Source organism: Odocoileus virginianus, chromosome 19 (assembly GCF_023699985.2).
Source record: "Odocoileus virginianus isolate 20LAN1187 ecotype Illinois chromosome 19, Ovbor_1.2, whole genome shotgun sequence".
Lineage (NCBI taxonomy): Eukaryota > Metazoa > Chordata > Mammalia > Artiodactyla > Cervidae > Odocoileus > Odocoileus virginianus.
In genome coordinates this window covers 45,852,018-45,873,558 of record NC_069692.1, presented here as the reverse complement: position 1 = coordinate 45,873,558, position 21,541 = coordinate 45,852,018, and the positions used below count along the sequence as shown (strand labels likewise).

At 47.0% G+C, this 21,541-nt stretch overlaps 1 protein-coding gene across 3 annotated transcripts in view; it reads left to right on the top strand.

Annotated features, from left to right (window-relative positions):
- Positions 1 to 21,541, top strand: part of NT5E (5'-nucleotidase ecto) — a 64,838-nt gene that overhangs the window by 20,339 nt on the left and 22,958 nt on the right. For 2 of the 3 annotated variants that reach the window (XM_020899383.2, XM_020899384.2), the window contains exons 2-3: positions 8,669 to 8,891; positions 14,184 to 14,372. In XM_020899383.2, coding sequence (XP_020755042.2) covers positions 8,669 to 8,891; positions 14,184 to 14,372 — 412 coding nt within the window. The remainder of the gene's footprint in view (positions 1 to 8,668; positions 8,892 to 14,183; positions 14,373 to 21,541) is intronic. The other variant, XM_070450159.1, reaches the window with a different exon arrangement.

The window sequence follows — 21,541 nt, the reverse complement described above, 5'->3', positions numbered from 1 at the left end:
CCTCTCTCAGCGCCTACCGGCTTCTCTTACCTTGAATGTGGGGTATCTCTTCACTTCTGCTCCAGCAAAGTGCAGCCGCTGCTCCTTACCTTGGACGTGGGGTATCTCCTCACAGCTCCCAGAAGTCAAAAAACACCTGGAATAACAGGCAAATTTGGCCTTGGAGTACAGAATGAAGCAGGGTAAAGGTTAATACAGTTTTGCCAAGATAATGTACTAGTCATAGCAAACACCCTCTTCCAACAACACAAGAGAAGACTCTACACATGGACATCACCAGATGGCCAAAATCGAAATCAGACTGATTATATTCTTTGCAGCCAAAGATGGAGAAGCTCTATACAGCCAGCAAAAATAAGACCAGGAGCTGGTTGTGGCTCAGATCATGAACTTCCTTATTGCCAAGTTCAGACTTAAATTGAAGAAAGTAGGGAAAGCCAATAGGCCATTCAGGTATGACCTAAATCAAATCCCTTATGATTATACAGTGGAACTGAGAAATAGATTTAAGGCACTAGATCTGATAGACAGAGTGTGTGATGAACTATGGATGAAGGTTCGTGACATTGTACAGGAGACAGGGAGCAAGACCATCCCCATGGAAAAGAAATGCAAAAAAGCAAAATGGCTGTCTGAGTAGGCCTTACAAACAGCTTTGAAAAGAAGAGAAGCTAAAAGCAAAGGAGAAAAGGAAAGATGTACCCATTTAAATGCAGAGTTCCAAAGAATAGCAAAGAGAGATAAGAAAGCCTTCCTCAGGGATCAGTGCAAAGAAATAGAGGATAACAACAGAATGGGAAAGATTAAAGATCTCTTCAAGAAAATTAGAGATACCAAGAGAACATTTCATGCAAAGATGGCCTCAATAAAGGACAGAAATGGTATGGACCTAACAAAAGCAGAAGATATTAAGAAGAGCTGGCAAGAATACACAGAAGAACTGTACAAAAAAGATCTTCACAACCCAGATAATCATGATGGTATGATCACTCACCTAGAGCCAGACATCCTGGAATGTGAAGTCAAGTGGGCCTTAGGAAGCATCACTACAAACAAAGCTAGTGGAGGTGATGGAATTCCAGTTGAGCTGTTTCAAATCCTAAAAGATGATGCTGTGGAAGTGCTGCACTCAATATGCCAGCAAATTTGGAAAACTCAGCAGTGGCCACAGGACTGGAAAAGGTCAGTTTTCATTCCAATCCCAAAGAAAGGCAATGCCAAAGAATGCTCAAAGTACCACACAGTTGTACTCATCTCACATGTTAATAAAGTAATGCTCAAAATTCTCCAAGCCAGGCTTCAGCAATATGTGAACCATGAACTTCCAGATGTTCAAGCTGGATTTAGAAAAGGCAGAGGAACCAGAGATCAAATTGCCAACATCTGCTGGATCATCAAAAAAGCAAGAAAATTCCAGAAAAAATCTATTTCTGCTTTATTGACTATGCCCAAGCCTTTGACTGTGTGGATCACAATAAACTGTGGAAAATTCTGAAAGATGGGAATACCAGACCACCTGACCTGCCTCCTGAGAAATCTGTATACAGGTCAAGAAGCTACAGTTAGAACTGACATGGACCAACAGACTGGTTCGAAATAGGGAAAGGAGTACATCAAGGCTGTATATTGTCACCCTGCTTATTTAACTTCTATGCAGAGTACATCCTAAGAAACACTGGGCTGGATGAAGCACAAGCTGGAATCAAGATTGCCAGGAAATATATCAATAACCTCAGATATGCAGATGACACCACCCTTATGGCAGAAAGCAAAGAAGAACTAAAGAGCCTCTTGATGAAAGTGAAAGAGGAGAGTGAAAAAGTTGGCTTAAACTCAACATTCAGAAAACTAAGATCATGGCATCTGGTCCCATCACTTCATGGGAAACAGACGGGGAAACAGTGGAAAGAGTGGCTGACTTTATTTTTGGGGGCTCCAAAATCACTGCAGATGTTGACTGAAGCCATGAAATTAAAAGACACTCCTTGGAAGGAAAGTTATGACCAACCTAGACAGCAAATTAAAAAGCGGAGACATTACTTTGCCAACAAGTTCTGTCTAGTCAAGGCTATGGTTTTTCCAGTAGTCATGTATGGATGTGAGAATTGGGCTATAAAGAAAGCTGAGCGCCGAAGAATTGATGCTTTTGAACTGTGGTGTTGGAGAAGACTCTTGAGAGTCCCTTGGACTGCAAGGAGATCCAACCAGTCCATCCTAAAGGAGATCAGTCCTGGGTGTTTATTGGAAGGACTGATGTTGAAGCTGAAACTCCAATAGTTTGGTCACCTGATGCGGAGAACTGACTCATTAGAAAAGACCCTGATGCTGGGAAGGATTGAAGGCAGGAGGAGAAGGAGACAACAGAGGACGAGATGGTTGGATGGCTTCACTGACTCAATGGACATGAGTTTGTGTAAACTGCAGGAGTTGGTGATGGACTGGGAGGCCTGTCCTGCTGCGGTCCATGGGGTCGCAAAGAGTCAGACACAACTGAGTGACTGAACTGAACTGAGTTGATTGTTAAATTCTCACTAGCATTCAGTGCAATTGGAATAAATAAATGAATAGAGTGCAGTCACCATATGAGCACCTTAAAATGGGTATATGTCAGGAATTGCTTATTCACAAAAGGAAGTTAGACATTGTCTTGTATTCAGAATTAATGAGAGTTTATAAACCAATGATGGTAACACAAGCTTTCCCTCAGTCCTCACTACAGAGTGTTTTTAATCAAAACAAGAAACTCCAAATGGATTCATTCTTCCATTGCCGATTCATATGACCTGAAAAGCCTTTTGGGCCCTATCCTTGCAGAGTTTCTGCAAAGCCTTTCACAAACTATACACAGCAAATGTACATGCTAAGTCGCTTCAGTCATATCTGACTCTGTGCGACCCTATGGACTGTAGCCTGCCAGGCTCCTCTGTCCATGGGATTCTCGGGCAATACTGGAGTGGGTTCCCATACCCTCCTCCAGGGTATCTTCCTGACCCAGGGATTAAGCCTGCATTTCTTATGCCTCGTGCTTTGGCAGGCAGGTTCTTTACCACTAGCACCACCTGGTATGCAAATGTAAATATTAACAAATGCCTGCAGTTGGGGTTAAAAGCATCTGACTGTGTTCTGCAGAATTTATTTAACAAAAGCAGAATTTTGAGTCAGAGAAGAAGCAAATCTCCCTTGTCCTTACATTTCAGTTTGCTTTTAGCTTTAAAATGCAAGCAAGGGAATTCCCTAGCGGTTAAGGGTTAGGACTGTGCACTTTCACCACCAGGGCCTGGGTTCAGTCCCTAGTTAGGGAACTAAGATCCCACAAGTCTCACAGCACAGCCAAAAAATTTTTGAAGTTTAAAAATAAAGAAGAAGAATAAAAGGCAGGCAATATTCCAGGTATTTAGGTGATCAAAAATACTGGGCTGAGCTAGATGGAGAATGTGAAAAGTCTCTTTCCTATATGATCATCAAGTTTTGTTTTGCTTTTAATAGTGATAACCCCAGGATTCTCCTATACCAAGGAGGTGATGACGATACTTAGCTGGGGTTAGACCAGACGCTCTCATTGTGTTCCTATGATTCCAGTGTTGGAGATACTGAAAAAGGTCATTTTGTGAGGTTCAACTCTCTTTAATTACACAAAAGTGCATTTGGTGAAATTTAGTGTTTGTATTAAAAATATTCAAGGTGATGACAGGGCTAGAAGCAGTGGGTGAATAGGGCTCTCAAATGAACAAATGAATGAAAATGAGTTTCGTTTCCAGTATTGGAAATGAAATGTTTGGAAAGCAGAAAAGCGAGAGAGAATGTGAGAATGTCCTTTAGGGTCAGGAAAATCACTTGCTTATGTGAGGATTAGAATGATAAGCACGTACTCCTTACGTGATAATTACGTAATAATCCTTAGAGTGATAATTACATAGTCTTATGTAATCCTGGCACGTAAGAGTTTAGTTCCCATCAGGGTTAGTTGGTACACGTAAGCATATGGTACAACGTAAGCTGGCACACGTTAGTTGGGCAGGGCAGCAAAGAATCAACAAGCACAAATACGAGAAGGTGGGCAGGGTCTCCAGAGAGGACCCAAGAGGGCTACTAAAACTGCAGTGTCGGCTTCCAAATTCTCCCCTGACGGCTCAGCAGTGAAGAATCTGCCTGCCGACACAGGAGACGCGTGTTCAATCTCTGGACTGGGAGATCTCCTGGAGAAGGAAATGGCAGCCCCTCCAGTGTTCTTGCCTGGGAAATGCCATGGCCAGAGGAGCCTGGTGGGCTACAGTCCATGGGGTCGCAAAGAGTCAGACACGACTTAGAGATTCAACAGCAACAACATGGTTGCCCTACAAAGGTTCTGTAAGATATAAAGGAACAAGGAAAGACCATGTTGTATCTTCATTGCTCTAAGTTCTACTCACAGGCAGACTCTTCCTGAGGTATTTTCACATTATTAATAAAAGCAATAGGATGAACGAAGAAGCAGTGTATTTCACAAGTTTCCTGTGTGCCGGCAGGGTGGTGGGAGCAGGTGTCTTCAGGTGAGCTGCAGGACCCTTCCCCTGCAGAGCCGACGAAGGGTGAAGCTCTGATAGGTGCAAGGGAATGGGAGGGAGCAGGGAAGTTCGAGGTCAGAAAGTGGAAGCTAGGCATTTACAAAGGGATTGCTCTGCTTTGCTATTTGTAGGAAGGATTAGCTGTGTGTAGAAGGAAGAAACTGATGGGGATTTTTCTGTCCGTTTCTTTTCATCTGCCGCTGCGTCCCTGCTCTCTCCCCAAACTCTGCTGCGTGGTGAGGGGCTCAGTGGGCAGGCGCAGGGGCTGCCGCGGCTGCCTGAGGGTCCCATCGAGCAAAGCGACGCCTGCTAACTCAGGGAGGACCCGGAGCCTCCGGGGTCTTCCTTCCAGAAGGTCCATTGGCCTTCAGGAGCTAAAATACCTAGGTGACTAATAAAAATAAAAGGAAAAAGAAATAAAACAATTAGTTGAATAAGGCAGTAAAGGCGTGGCATTTGAAAGGAACGTTCTATCTTCCTATCTGTGTATATGTCTTTTTCATTATTGTTTTTGGCTGTGGAGGGTCTTCATTGCTGTGTGCGGGCTTTCCCTAGCTGCAGGGAGCAGGGGCTACTTTTTGTGTGTGAGGGCTTCTCACTAAGGGCTTCTCCTGTTGAGGAGCACAGGTTCTAGAGCTCTGGCTCGGTAGTTGTGATGCATAGCATTTGTTGCCACATGGCATGTGGATCTTCCAGGACCAGGGATTGAACCAGTGTCCCTTGTATTGCAAGGCAGATTCTTAACCACTGGGCCACTGAGGGAGCCCTGTTTATGTATATATCAATCAGTCATCATTTATGTATCACATGCACATGCGTGCATGCTCAGTCACTTCAGTCGGGTCCAGCTCTTTGCAGTCCCATGCACTGTAGCCCGTCAGGATTCTCTGTCCATGGGATTCTCCAGACAAGAATATTGGAGTGGGTTGCCATGTTCTCATCCATGGGATCTTCCCAACCCAGGATTGAAATCCATGTCTCCTGTGTCTCCTGCATTGCAGGCAGATTTCTTACCACTAAGCCACCAGGGAAGTCCATGTATCATATACAGAGGGACAAAGATAAGTGAAAACATGGAAAACTATGGGTAGTCAGGATTTTATTTTGAGTCCTTACTCTCTTATGCAAAGCCCGTTATAGCCAAGCGCAGAGATTTTTTGAAGTCAAACAGAAGTGACTCTGGTCCCAGCTCCACTCCTTACTAATTTTGTTACCTTGAAACGGTCATTTAATGTCTCTAGATCTCAGTGTTTCCCCTCTGTAACACAAGGATAGTAATAACACCAACATCACAGCACAAAACCAGGTTTGCTACAGAAAATCACCTTGCACGATGCTGGTGTGTGGCGTGTTCTTAGTAAATACTGACTCGCTGTCATTACAACTTCTGTTTTATTCATTCATTCCTCTTCCAGAGGAGGCTTCAGTTTAGAAATGTATTCAGGTCACTGCTCGTGAATGATAGAGCCAGGCCTGCCTGCTGCCTGAAGGTGGGTGTCTGAGGGAAGCTCAAGGAGAGGGTAAGACCAGACCTTAAAGAGCTCAGGACATTGAACTTTATTACAGAGGAAGTTTAGGTAGAGCCTATCAGGGCCCTTAAGGTCAGGACCAACAAGTTCAGATTTGCATTTTAGAGAGATGATTCTGGCAGCAAGGTGCAGGTTTAGAGATCGAAGTGGTAGCATCTGAAGGTCCAGCTGGGGGGCGGGGGCGGGGGTGGGGGCGCCAGGACCACTTGCAGGTGGAAGCAGGAGGGTAGGCTGAGCTGGAACTTGTAAATAAAGGGGGAGATGCTGGTGGGAGGTGAGGAGAGGGAGTGAGCGAGTGGGAGGGATCTGGCTGCAACTGACTGGGGAGATGGCAGCACCTTGGACCAAGATGGGGATCCCAGAGGCAGGAGCTTGAGCCCAGTAAGCTTGGGGTGCCTGTGAGAGCCTGCGGGGCAATGTCCACATGGCAGCCAGACGCAGAGATGCAGAGTCAGGAGTCAAGTTGGGGTTGCAGATGTTCAGTTGGATGTTGAAAGTGTGGGTGGCAGCGACAGCATTCAGGCAACCCTTGCACACCTCCAAGCACACTCTCTCCCCGCCAGGCAGAGAGGTGGAAAGGCAGCCAAGGTCATCACTTTCAGGGCTTTATACTCAAGTCCAAGGAGGAGACACCAAGCAAGACAAAGGAAAACTGTAAGTTCATCTATTGCTGAGTGCTAGCAATATAGTGATAAAGTGCAAGGCGGCTGACGCATTGACAATCTTTCATAAAGAGCTATGGAAAACATTCATTAAAAAGAAAAATCGTACAGTTACGCAAGATTATTATGAGTTATTGTAACCTCATAAGGCAGACTTATTTCACCATAGGAAGAAACTGTGATGTTCTAAGAATAGAAGAGAAAAAGACAATTACCCAAGACTGGGAGAGCCTTTAAGAGGGAAGCACTTAGGTAAGAGGAATAAGTAAAAATGAGCAGATATTCAGAGATGGGATAAAAGGCAAGTTCAGAAATTCTGAGTCTGATCAGGGAGACAGGCACATGGGAACATGAGGACACTGCTGCATTCTTTGTGGAAACACGTGCAGATGAGGACATGATGCACATGGCCCTCTGAGCGTGGGTACTGGCGAGGGTCACCTGCCAGGCAGGTGAGGGGCTCCAGCACTGAGGGGGGCGAAGGCTAGAGGTGAAGGTCCCAGCGGCTCAGGGGCTCTCCTTGTGGGGAGGGCCCCACGGATGTGCAGGCCAAGCTGCTGCAGAGGGGAGCGGGTAGGAAGGAGGAGGATGGGGGCAGTCAGAGGACTCGGGGGGGGGGGTGTCCATTTAGATGGAGGGGTCACCAGTCAGCCCTTCCAGGCCTGTTCCCAGATGACCCTCAAAGTGAAGCAAAATCAAGTGTTGTGTATAGAAAGTTTGAGACTCACTGAGTTAAGTACTAAGATAACGAATCAGCCTTGGCAGCCAGAGCCCATGGGTGGGTGGCTGCAGTAGGTGGGTTGTTTCCAGGAGACCCATAGAGAAGGAGTGGAAGGCTTTGGGGGAAGTGGTCAACCTGTCCTCTTTTGTCAGCATCACCCTGGGGAAAGATACCAGACATCAGGGTGATAGCTCTGGCTCAGCAGCCGTCTCTCGAGCAGTGAGGAAAGGGAGCTAAGGAGTAAGTTGGAAGTAGGGTGGCTTGTGTTAAAATGTGCCAGCTCCTCCCAGAGTCCTGGCTCGGAGCCCATCCAGAGCCCCAGAGGCCTGCGCTGGTTTCATCCTACTCTTCCTTGGATATGAAGCTGCTGAGAGTGAAACCCAGGGTGACCCACAACTGGCGGGAAGCAGAAACCAATGCTGTGCTATCAGAGTGCAGTCTCCTTCTTACCCTTGGGATCCTCGCCTTCCCAGAAGCAGAGAGGACCACAGAGTCCTAGGGAAGAAACAGTTATGGGAACATGAGGGTATCATGACCCAGGAAATGGGAGCTGCATTGGGGAGGGGACGCCTCGAGTGTCTGTTCATTACAAGACCCCAGCTCCTTTTGCTAAAGTCCTGTTGATTTTAAGAGTTGTCCCCGGCATATAGGAATGGAATGATTGGTTTGGTGGATTGAGATGTGGGCTTATGAGAGAAAACCCCATGAAAGGGCTGGACAGAGCCTGGTAAATGCACACTCTCAAGCTGCCCCAGAACTGGACTTGGAGGACACTGACCTGTCTGCGGGTGCCTTCCACGCCCACTGATGTCGCCTCAGCAGGTGATGTGGGGCCTGGGGTTCTGAAATCTGCTTGGTGGTCTGATTGCTGCTGGGCCTGACCCCAGGGCCCCGGAGTAAAATCTCTGAGCCTGAGGAGGACATCAGTCATACAGTCAGCTTCCTAGAGCTTCGCCAGTTTTCAGAACCCTGTTATAAGGTTTGGTTTTTTTTGTGTTTTTTTTTTTTTTTTTTTTTTTTTTCGGCTGTGCCATATGCTTTGTGGGATCTTAGTTCCCTGACCAGGAATTGAACCCATGTCCTCCACAGTGAAAGCATGGAGTCCTAACCAGTGAACCAGCAGGGAATTCCCCAAGGTAATATTCTCTGAAGTGTGTTTTTCCTGGCAATTTCAGAGTACCTAATTCTTTTTCTCTTTTCCCTTTCCACCAGGCACTGGGAAATCACGAATTTGATAATGGTGTGGAAGGCCTGATTAATCCACTACTCAAAGAGGCCAAATTTCCAATTCTGAGTGCAAACATTAAAGCCAAGGGGCCTCTAGCGTCTAAAATTTCAGGACTTTATTTACCATATAAAATTCTTTCTGTTGGTGAGGAAGTTGTGGGAATTGTTGGATACACTTCAAAGGAAACCCCTTTCCTCTCAAATCCAGGTATTTTCTTCTTTTACAGCACTCATTGCTTGAAAATAGGTAGCACTAAATCAGAGTGTGGCATTATTTTTCTGGATGGTTGGTTAAAGTAGGAACAATGTGTGGTGTTGGACACATGTGGATGACATTGAAAAACCAATCTAGTGGTTTCCAGTTGCCCTCAGTAACTTCTTAAAGACACTTGCTCTCCTGCTCAATGAATTGTTGACATAAACAGTATCATTGCTTAATTCAGCACATTCAGAATTTGGTTGAGAAGGCCATTTATATCCAGTGCTGATGCCAGAAGGAGTCATTTATTGGGAAATGAGAGTCACGTAACTCACACCCGTTTTTCTGTGGAACCAGGGAGCCCAGAGCCAGGGTTTTACCTCATCTTCCTTTTCTCTAGTTTGATTATTACATGTCTAGTTAGCTCCCTTTTTCATCATCGCCTGTTTTAATGGCTTTGTTGTGTCTGGCTCTCTGGGAAAAAAAAAAAAAAAATATATATATATATATATTTATGAGTGGTCTTGTGTGTGTGTGTGTCATGCAACAGATACATATGAATATCTGCTATATCCATATATACACACATGTGTATCTGTAAAACCCGAAGACCATTCAGAAAACATTTTTGAGCCACTTTTACATGAATGGTTTGGCAGTGAAAACAAAAAGGTGTTTTTCCTAAATTGCAAGTGAGTCACTCAGTCATGGCAGACTCTTTGCAGACCCATGGACTGTAGTCTGCCAGCCTTCTCTGTCCGTGGGATTCTCCAGGCAGGAATACTGGAGTGCGTTGTCATTTCCTGCTCCAGGGGATCTTCCCGACCCAGGGACCGAACCCACATCTCTTTGCGACTCCTGCATTGGCTGGCAAATTCTTCACCAGTGTGTCCCCTGGGAAGATTTTTCTAAATTATCCAAGTCAATTTTCCTTCCACATTTGAAGAAAAAAGGAAACAAGGGTCTTTGTCAGGAACAAACTGATAGAGGAAGACGGCAGTTAGCAACGCCACCTGTTCACTGTCGCTGTTAGAGTAGTTGCAAACGCAGGGCGGCGCCCTTGACCCTGAGCGGCTCGGGAGGAGGAGGCGGTCCTGCGAGCAGCGCTGGGCGGCTCTCGCCTGCGGGGACCTGGGGTTCTCAGGCGTCCCGAGCGACGCAGCCCTCCCACACGCCTGTGCACGTGTCCGCGGCTGCGGCTGAAGCCATCGGGGAAACGCCGCAGCGGCACCGCGGGCTTCGTGAATTACCAGCTTTGGAAGCGCTCCTCTGACTGAAGGGGATGCGGCCCCCTGGCGGTACCCGTCTCCACCTGCACGGCCTGGGGGTGTTCAGGCTTCTCCCCACCGCCCCGCGCGGCTCCGCCCTTCCGCCCCGCTGCTTACAGTGAGGTGATCGGCCCTTCCCAGGTTCAGGGCTCGCTTCTGTCTGGGCCCCCTGGGGCTTTCCTGCCCAGAGGCGAGGGGGGCGATTACAGAGTGAACCAGTCGCCGTCGCGGTGAGGCTGGGGTCCTGCGGCCCAGTTGCCGCAGGTCGCCCTCGGGTGGGACGCTCCTGCTGTGGGTCCGCAGCGCCCCCCGAAAATGCCTCCCCTGATCACATTTGTCCACACTCTGGGCTTCCTTGGGAGCAGTCTGAGGACAGAGCTGGTCCCCTCCCAATGAATATCTGGAACCTAATAGAGGGGCCAGCTCAGGATCTCTGACTACAGATGTGGACATGTTGAATAACAGAACAGTTATGTGTCTCCATGATGTCTATTCCATCCAGCGGGATTTGAGTTCATTAAAGGTAGAATCTAATTAAATGTCATAAACAAAGTCAGGGAGGGAGGGAAGAGGGCCTGGTGAGTGAAGGGTGGGATGGCCAACTGGGGGGGTCAGGTAGACATGATGAAGACCCTCCTTGGCCCCCTCTAGGCTGTGTGAAGAATCCTGGGGCGAGGGGCATTCCGGAAGTGAGGTCAGAGTCATTTGCTGGGACCCAGGCTGCCAAGGGCAGGGACCTGCTTGGGGCCAGCGCGAGGGGCTTCCCAGTGAAAGCGTGCAGTGAGCCCACGAGAGCCGGCGGGGGCGGGGCCACGGTCCCAGAGCGGCAGGCGTTCCGCTTCCTGCAACGTGGAGTCCAAGCAGAGAAAGCTGGAAAGTGGGGTGAGGACTGGATTGTTGGGCTGAGGAGTTCAGCATGATTTGGAGAAAAACATTAGTCAGCAATAAAGAGACTTCAGTAATGGTCCAGTGGTTCACTTTCCCAAGCAGGAAGTGTGGCTTCCATCCCTGGTTGAGGAGCTAACATCCCATGTACCGCGTGGCCAGAAAACCAAAATGTAAAACAGACATTTCCCTGGAGGCTCAGACAGTAAAGAATCTACCCGCAATGTGGGAGATCTAGGTTCAATCCCTGCATCAGGAAGATCCCCTGGAGGAGGAAATGGCAACCCAGTCCAGTATTCATGCCTGGAGAATCCCATGTACAGAGGAGCCTGGCGGGCTACAGTCCATGGGGTCACAAAGAGTTGGACACACCTAGGCGATTAAGCACAGCACTAAGCAGATGCAATATTGTAACAAATTCAATAAAAACTTTTAAATTGGTTTTTAAAAATAGTCACCAATAAAAAGATAGAAGAAGAGGGGGAAGGTGGAGAGACAAGGGGGCTCCAGAACACAGACCAGCCTTGCTGGGACTCTGATGGCGCCTTACCAGGTTACGAAAGATGTGAGAGCTGAAAGGACCACACTGTTTGCAGCATCTCCAGGAGAGAGGGGCTGCATCGTGTAGGGTCCAGTGCAGGAGCTGGGTGGGAGTGCAGTGGTGTCTCAGGGGACACTTGATTCTCCCAAGACCACAGACTCAGCAGCCTGGCTCCTCCTGTAGATCTCTGGCCCCAAATATCCAGCCTCAATCCTTCAGTCCTGGTAGCCTGGGTGCCCACAGGCATAATTTGTATTTCTAGCACATTTCCTTTATTTTATTTGGATAATGAAATTCCTCTCACTCTCTGGTGGCTCAGATGGTAAAGAATCCACCTGCAATGCAGGAGATGCAGGTTCAGTCCCTGGGTTGGGAAGATCCCTGGAGGAGGGCTTGGGAACCTACTCCAGCACTCTTGCCTGGAGAACCCCATGGACAGAAGAGCCTGATGGGCTACAGGCCACGGGGTCACAAAGAGTCAGACATGACTGAGTGACTAACACCTGCACTTTTCCCTTCATATTATCCTGAAATAAATCCATGCCTTCTGTGTGGGATGGCCAATCATGTGAGGTTTCTGATGTGTTAGGAGAGTACATTTCTTTGTCCTCAGAGGCCTTTCTCTCGACTTTTTGTACTTTCCTGCCCACCACACTAAAGCAGAGGATGCTACCATAAGTCTCAGCAAACATCTATTCAGTTATTCATTCATTCATTCCCTCTGGGAGCCTACCTCTGTGCCTGGCAGTGTTCTTGGCATCAGAGATACAGACCCAAAAAAGCCCTGCTCACTGGAGCTTCCCATTTAGTGGGAAAAGAAATAGATGAGGAAAATGTTTGGTGCACCAGAAGATGGTAAATGCCACAGAGAGAAATTAAGCAGAAGTGTGGCATGGGTAGGGTATACCTCGTTGTTTAAGGGGAGATCAGTGACAGGATCACAGTGTTGACACAGCATTGAGAGTGACTTGGGAGCCTTGAGCTTCTTGGGGTGACTGGAAAGAATAATCAGATTATTCTTGATGGCCTCATGGCAGACAGTGATGGCCAAGCTGTTCTAACTCTTGATTTTTAAATGTTGCCCTGTGAGCTACTGGCAGCACTGCAGATCCCATCCACATCTGTGAACCAGTTGTTTTCAGGCTGTTGGTCTGGGGTACCCCCAGCTTTACCATCAACCTTGCTGCTTATTTTTCATGCTCTTTGGCACAAATCAGCTTAACTGATGCGAGGGACTCCAGAGTTCCATCCTGGAACACACAGAGACCCCCCAAACACCACCGCATCAGAACTGATGTGTTTAACTGTCTCATAGCTCCCGAGATGAATACTTTTCAAACTGGAGATGACAGACTCCTGGGTTTTGAAAAGTTGTTAGGAGACTGATTCATCTTTTGGCATTTTTGTTTGAGGGTTGGTTCCAGCATAAGGGAATCTGAATCCTCTGGAAGGTCCGGAGTCACAGCTGGCTGGCTGTGACTTCAAGGCAGCCTACTGTGTTTGTAGTCCTGTCTGTGCCAGTCAGAGCTGTGAGCCCTCCAGCCACACTGCGGTCTGACTGCAGGACGCTGCAAAGGGCGAGCCTGGCGGGCCCCCCACTCCGGGCAGCGCGAGCCTGAGGTGCACAGTGCCTCTGCCCTCACACCCACACCCGCCAGCCGCGCCAGCACAAGCTTCAGCTCCCGCTGTGGAGGGGGTGAGCCTCCTGGGAGGGATGCAGTCCTCGGATGAGAACCCCATCTAATCAGTGCTCAGCGATGCTCTAACACTGACCGTATCCAGTGGACAAGACAGTGTTGTCAGTGGCGTCAATTCAAGGACTAGCCGCTGACAAGAATTTCGAGTTTGAAAACTGTGCTGAACTTGCAAACAAAGCCATACAGTAGCTAATCTTTTTTTTTAAGTTTTATTGAAATATGATTGACATCCGGCACTAAGTTATATAGCGTAATGACTTGGCATGTACACAGTCCAACATGTTTATGTGCTCAGGAGTGCTTTGTGTTGACCTAATGGAAATCTGAATAAAAATACAAACAGATTAAAGAAATTGAGAGATTACAAATCTGAACCCTGCTCACAGTTTGAGATTGAACTCAAGCAACATAGTATCATCCGCAGCCTTAAGCCAACAGGCAACCTTGTGTGCCTGTCTTAGACTTTCAGTCCTGTCTGACTCTTCGTGACCCCATAGACTGCAACCTGCCAGGCTCCTCTGTCCCTGGAATTTCCCAGGCAAGAATACTGGAGTGGGCTGCCGTTTCCTTCTCCAAGGGGTCTTCCCAACCCAGGGACTGAACCCAGATCTTTTGCATTGCAGGTGGATTCATCATCTGAGTCCCCAGGGAAGCCCAGTGCACCATTAAGGGAAGTAACTGAGAATACTGATGTGCATCTTTATTGGCTTTGCAGAGATATTACACTGAATTTATAAATAAGTTTTGGCCTTAATAACTTAAGAATTTTAGGCAGTAAGCTGTTTTTACTTGATATGCTTATATATATATATATATCATATGCATATAAGCATATATCATATGCTTAAGCAATATGATTAAAAAAAAAGAAGCTATTGTTCATAAGCATCTATTTTATTTTCTTCCTTAGGACCGAATTTAGTATTCGAAGATGAAATCGCTGCATTGCAACCTGAAGTAGATAAGTTAAAAACTCTAAATGTGAACAAAATTATTGCACTGGGACACTCTGGTTTTGAAGTGGATAAACTCATTGCTCAGAAAGTGAAGGGTGTGGACGTGGTGGTGGGAGGACATACCAACACATTTCTTTACACAGGTAATGGTCTCAGGAGGGTTAGATAATATATGCTGATATAATATGTATGAATACATGTAATAATGTATGTAAGTGATACACACTGAGTAATAATGTGTAAACCTTACTCAAAGAGACTTTTAAAAAAATTTTATATTGAAATACAGTTGATTTACCACACTGGGTGGGAATGGCTGCAGGCAAGTTGCAGACAAAAGTATGAGTGTGATTAAGATGGTGAGGATGCTGACAGAGATGCCAGCTTTCCTAGTGCAGGTGACTTTGCCATCAAGCATCTGAGAGCCACTTAAGTAATTAGAGATGGGGGAGTTGGCTAGACTAAGGATGCCGACACCAACAAAACCCCCAATGGAGCAGGTCATTGGTAACACTGGGTGGAGGTTAAGACTCTGGTGTGGATGGTCTGGACTGCTAACAAGGGGTGGGCTCCTGTTGGCCTGACCTCCCTCATGGGTAGGATGAGGGTCAGTGTTAAAGCACTGCTGTGGCTTCATGGGTGTGTGAGTGGATGGTGGTGAAGTGCCTCAGAACAGGGCCTGGAGCCCTAGGTTCTCACTTCGGTCATGTCCCAGCTCTGGAATAAGACAGCCTCCTGGGTCTTTTGTTAGCTTCCCTCTGAGGCAGCATCAGCGCCTCAGGACACATAGTAAGAACTAGGTATATGCATCCCACCCCTGCATCTGGTAGAGCTGTGGCTTCAAAGCCATTTGACTGTGATCCATAGTAAGAAGGGTGTTGTTCACGAGGACCCAATGCATGCTCACACCCACACACACACACATACACACACACTGCATGAAATATTTCCCAAAGCACTTGGGGTGCACCCTGATATTTTCTGTTCTGTTTCACTTTTTTTTAATTCATTGGCTGTGCTGGGTCTTCACTGCTGCGAGAGGGCTTTCTCTAGTGGCGGCGGCGAGCAGGGGCCACTCTCTAGTTGCAGTGCTCAGGCTTCTCACCGCGGTGGCTTCTCTTGTTGTGACGCACAGGCTCTAGGCTGTGTGGGTTCAGTTGTTTGAACATGAGGTTTAGTTGCCTTGGGGCATGTTGGATCTCCCTGCACCAGGGATTGAACCCGTGTCCCCTGCATTGGCAGGTGAGCTCTTAACCACTGGAACTCCAGGGAAAACATCTACTTTCTCACTTTTTAAGTGCCAGTTACCACCCACTTAATTAATTTCTTCATATTATAGCTAGCCTATATTTTGAATAATCGGGTTTTCAATGAACTATGGCCAAAATGGGCAAGAAGAATCAAAGGAATCTGACGCCACCTCTCAGATGTTGAAGGCATTGCCATCCTCCCTCTGACATGCCTTAGACCCTCTGGAGGCCCAGCCGCCATCCGCCACCTTGGTACACGGCCTCAGTCCGTGAGCCCTGCTGGGCCTGAAGAGGCTGAGTGGCTGTTCCCCACCTCCCACAATTCTGCAGCCTGTTGTTTTATTCCGTCACTTCGGTTCCAGCCAAGTAGATCCTGCAAAAGAGAATGCGTCTTCTGCTAAGGAGATGATAAATGATGAATGACTGGATGAAAAAAATATTTGGGGATAAAAATTACACTCTTTATCCACGAACTTTGAAGTAGATAATTACAGTCTTGAGAAAAAAAAATAGCTGTAGAGTTTGTATTTTATCTCACATTTCATGATGCTTACCAAGATTAAATTGTTCTCATAAAAATGTTCAATTTGGACACTCATCAGTGTGAGGAATGAACTTAACAGTTAAAGGGAATTCTAGGACACAGCAGGAGGTGAGATATGTTTGCTTCTTTAAATAAATTTTCCCAACCTTAAAAAGCAAACAGAAAACAAAACAACAACAAAACACAGTCCTTCACTAAATTGCCTTGAGAATTAGCATAAAGTTGGGAATTCCCTAGCGACCCAGTGGTTAGAACTCTGCACTTTCACTACTAAGGGCCTGGGTTCAATTCCTGGTCCAGGAACTAAGGTCCAACAAGCCAAGAAAAAGACAAAAGAATTAGCATAAAGTTAAATATGCTTGATTAATCAAATTAGGGTTAAAATAATGCATCATTTCCTGGAGAAGGAAATGCAACCCACTCTAGTATTCTTGCCTGGAGAATCCCATGGCTAGAGGAGCCTGGCAGGCTACAGTCCATGGGGTCACAAGGAGTCAGACATGACTTAGCCACTAAACAACAACAGCAATGCATCATTTGTAATTTTAAATCTCCGGAGACCATTTCAAGACACACAAGACCCAACACAGGCACATACTCACCTGAAACAATTTCAAAAAGTGTCTAGATTGTACCTGCTATTTTATGTTCTGTTGTTTAATTCTTTTAAATGCTGTAACCACTTACTAAAGAGGTTTGTCTTGTCCATATTTTTAAAAACTCAGCTTTAAATGAGGCCAAAATGGCCCAAACAGTGCATGAACAGTTTCCCTCTGAATACTGAACGCCACTGCAGGTTCTTTGGATGCCAGCCACCATGTACGTACAGACCAGACCACCCTGGTATTGCCTCACTATTCTTATGTCAGGATGAGGACGAGAGAACTTTCCTGACCAGGTTTGCAAAATGTCAGGGCTACAAGGACAAGGGCTAGAATGCAGATGTCTTCTCTAAAGGAATTAAACCTAGAGTTATAAGCTGGTCTGTGCAGTTGCCTTTGGAGAAAAAAAAGTGAAGTGCGTTCAGATTGAAAGATGTAGCGGGTGTGACAGAGGACTCCCCTCCGTGTGACCCTTGACAGCAGACAGGCTCCTAAGATGCTGTCGCTCTGTTTGCCTCCCACTATTTTAACTGTAGTTCGGATCATGCAAGTCTGTCTGGTTAGCTGTGGCTTTGGTGAGTGTAGGCATGCATTTCTCCATCTGCAGAGTTAAAGAGTTACAAGTCTTAAGTCTACAATCCCTTCTGTTCGGAGTTTCTTGATCCTATCAACTTGTGACTGTCACCTCTTTTTCAGCAACTTCACTTCTGGAGTTGCAGGCTGATGAGACCTAGTCATCATCCTGAATTGCTCATCCCCACAGCCCTCCTCCCTCCTCCCCGTAAGGCCCTCTCACGTTATTCTTCAGCAAGCTGCCGCAGCCTCACAAAAACCTCAACCTGGTGAACGCTCCACCCCTCCCAGCCCACTTCTCCTCCTTAGCCTGGGAAACACCCATTGCAGACCCACCACCAGCTCTCTAGCTGATTCAAGGAAGACAGGTGCCCAGGACTGTTGAGTGAATGCCAACAGATGTGGCTCCTTTAAAAGTAACATTTCTTCGGAATTCCCTTGTAGTCCAGTGTTTGGGACTCTGCCGGGGTCCCAGGTTCAGTCCCTGGTTGGGGGACTAAGATCCTACATGCCAAGTAGCACAGCCGCCACCCCACCCCCCCACAACACGCAAAATTTTAAGAGCAAGATTTCTTTATTTGAACAGTTTTTTTTTCATTAATTACCTAATTTGTGTTGCTTCTGGATTTCATCAAACATTTCTTAAATATGAAATCTGAGCCTTGTCATTCACTTAAGAGAACATAAGTGATTTTAATGCACACAGTATTTTGTTCTCAAAATAAATGAAGTTCACAGTTTTAAGTATAAACAAAACCATGATGGCTAGTGTTTGTTCTTCCCACTGCAGCCAGCAGCTGCGTATGCACCGTGCAGGGGTGGACCCATCCCTGTTCATTCGAATAAGCGAAGAGGGCAAGAGATTTGGTTGTGCTTTGCAATCATTGTTCATATCGTCATTGATTTTCACTCTTGTAGTTTAGATAATCTTGCCTTTTGGAACAAAAAAGGAGTCTTATTACTTACTACACCCACAGGATAGGGAAACAGTCTCCAAAAAAGAACCACTTCCTCTGGGCATCCATAGGACTGAGGATGTGTGGGTTTGAGTGAACTGGGAGAACCAGCCACAGGGCAGAGGTGAGGCTGGTAGCTTCAGAGGTAACGGGCACCAGGCACAGGGACTCACTCCTTCCAGGGGTCACGACTCAGGACCCTCAGTCAACTGCCAATCTCAGGACCAACATCCTTCACGGAGCGAAACCGGAGCCTTCTGGCTAATGGCTTTTGCAGCCACATAACACTGATCGGTTTTAGTAGCATCTCATGGAAGTGCTTTCCAAGGCAAAGTGGGATGAGCCTAGCCCCCAAAGTGAAAAGAACAGCTATTAATATAGAAGAGGATCATGTCATTTGGCAGACTGAGTTGTAGGAAAGCTGATGGCCAACTTCATGCTATGAAATAGAAAGTCTACTCCTATCACAGAGTCAAATCTCTTCCCAGGAGAGAAGAATCTTTTACATTCCTGTTGTTCTGATTTTTCCCCTTGATGGTCTTGGAGGTGGATTACAATCCTCTGATCTCTCTGGCAAGCATCATGGGGTTGTGGAGAGGGCTTTTGCACTCTGATGGATCCAGTCTCCCTCCTGGGGTTGGTCACTGCTAGCTGGCCAACCTTGGGTGCATGCGTGTCTGACTCCTTGCGACCCTATGAACCATAGTCTGCTAGGCTCTTCTGTCCATGGGGTTCTCCAGGCAAGAATACTGGAGTGGGTTGCTATGCCTTCCTCTATGGGATCTTCCCAACCCAGGGATCGAACCCACATCTCTTAAGTCTCCTGCATTGGCAGGCAGGTTCTTTACCTCTGACTCCTCCTGGAAAGTCCTGTCCAACCTTGGACATGTCTTAACCACTCTGGGCTTCAGCTTTTTATTTTAAAAAATGGTTGCAATGATTTGACTACCTCAGAGAATGTTGTAGGGATTAAATAAGATCATATAGTAACAGAACTGGGCCCCAGAGCATAGTGGGTCCAAGAAAAAAATGTCAATTCTCTAATATTCTGTAACATAGGAAAATGTATACAATTTCATTTTAAATGAAAAAGAGGAAGATACAAAAAATTTTTTATAACTATACAGAATTTTCCTACCCAGATTGTAGTAACTTGTACTTTGTATATGTATGCCAAGTTGCTTCAGTCCTGTCCAGCTGCTTTGTGACCCCATGGACTGTAGCCCACCAGGCTGCTCTGTCCATGGGATCTTCCAGGCAAGAACACGAGTGGGTTGCCATGCTCTCCTCCAGGGGATCCTCCTGGCCCAGGGATTGAACTGGCATCTCTTACGTCTCCTGCATTGACAGGCAGGTTCTTTACCACTAGCACCACCTGGGAAGCCCCTTGACATTTAGAACTCCAAACAAATTTATAAGATCACTCCTCCCTTTAATAAATGGAAAGACTCTTTTTTTTTTCCATTTATTTTTATTAGTTGGAGGCTAATTACTTTACATCATTACAGTAGTTTTTGTCATACATTGAAATGAATTAGCCATGGATTTACATGTATTCCCCATCCCGGTCCCCCCTCCCACCTCCCTCTCCACCCAATCCCTCTGGGTCTTCTCAGTGCACCAGGCCCGAGCACTTGTCTCATGCACCCAACCTGGGCTGGTGATCTGTTATTCTACAAAACTTAGGGAACACTGGAGCTCTTCTTACCCCCTTCCCCCAAAATCTGATCATTCCTAGGGAGCCTATATTTTTCCTGATCCCCTTGGTCCTAATTCTTTCTTGTCTCTCCTCCATTCTTGCTTCTTTCAAACCAGTCTTCTTATGCCTGAAGCACAGACCCAAACATGGAAAAGTGACCTTTCTTCTTGATCCCTGCAAACCCCACACAAGGCAGCTTCCTTTCAAGTCTGCCAGGCACTGCAGGGGACCCACCACAGTGCTGCTGGAATGACCCCTCCGAGCCTCCAGCACCTCCGGGCGTGCCCCCGCTGGCTGACTTTCCTCCCCAGCCCGCCCTCCTCCCCATCCTCACCTGCCTCCCATTCTACGCTGTGCTGTTGTCCCTGCTGTCCCCACACCCTTCATCCAAGGCTACCTCCTGAAACTCACGTCTCCCACTATTTTTATGCAAAAATAAGCTCTCTGCATACACCTCTGCCCCACCCCAGGGACCCTCCTTCCGGGCAGGGCTGCCTCTTCTCCCCGTGGGGAGCAGGAGAGGAGCAGGGACCCAAGTCATCATTAGGGGAGCCTGCTGGACCCTCATGCTCTCACAGGCATTCACTAGGCCGAAAATGGTTTCTCCCTAGAATGGATTCTGCCACCCACTTCCCAAGCCAACAGACTTCCCTGGTGGCTCAGAGGGTAAAGCGTCTGCCTACAATGCGGGAGACCCGGGTTCAATCCCTGGGTCGAGAAGATCCCCTGGAGAAGGCAATGGCACCCACTCCAGTACTCTTGCCTGGAAAATCCCATGGACGGAGGAGCCTGGTGGGCTACAGTCCATGGGGTCACAGAGAGTCGGACACGACTGAGCAACTTCACTTTCATTTTCTTTCGAGCTTTGTAAACTGAGCCATGAATCCTAAAGTTTGTTAAAAGAAGATTTTCTACAACGTGCTGGTCAGTAGGCTTTCACTCAGCAATTCATGGATGGAGCAGCATCCCGCCTGGCAGAGAGAAAAGGGGCATGGGACTGTAGAAGGCCAGAGTCCTGAAGACCAAAGGGGTCAGTAACAAGGAGGCTGTTGTTCAGTCGCCCAGTCATGTCTGACTCTTTGCGACCCCATGGACCGCAGCACAGCATGCCTCCCTGTCCCTCACCATCTCCCCAAAGTTTGTCCAAGTTTGTGTCCATTGCATCAGTGATGCCATCCAGCCATCCTCTGACGCCCTCTTCTTCATCTGCCCTCAATTTTTTCCCAGCATCAGGGACTTTTCCAATGGGTCAGCTGTTTCGCATCAGATGACCAAAATACTGAAGTTTCAGCTTCAGCATCAGTCCTTCCAATGAGTATTCAGGGTTGATTTCCCTTAAGATTGACTGGTTTGACCTCCTTGCTGGCCAAGGGACTGTCAGGAGTCTTCTGCAACACCACAGTTCTAAGACATCAATTCTTCGGCACTCCACCTTCTTTAAGGTCCAGCTCTCACAACTGTATGTGAGCACTGGGAAGAACACAGCCTTGACTATACAGACCTTTGTCGGCAAAGTAATGTCTCCGCTTTTCAACACATTGTCTAGGTTTGTCATAGCTTTCCTGTCAAGAAGCAAACGTCCTCTGATTTCATGGCTGCAGTCACCACCATCTGCAGTGATTTTGACCCTGGGACTTGCTGACATTAGCTTCCCTTCTGTGGAACAGAGGGAGGTCTTGGAGCCTGTG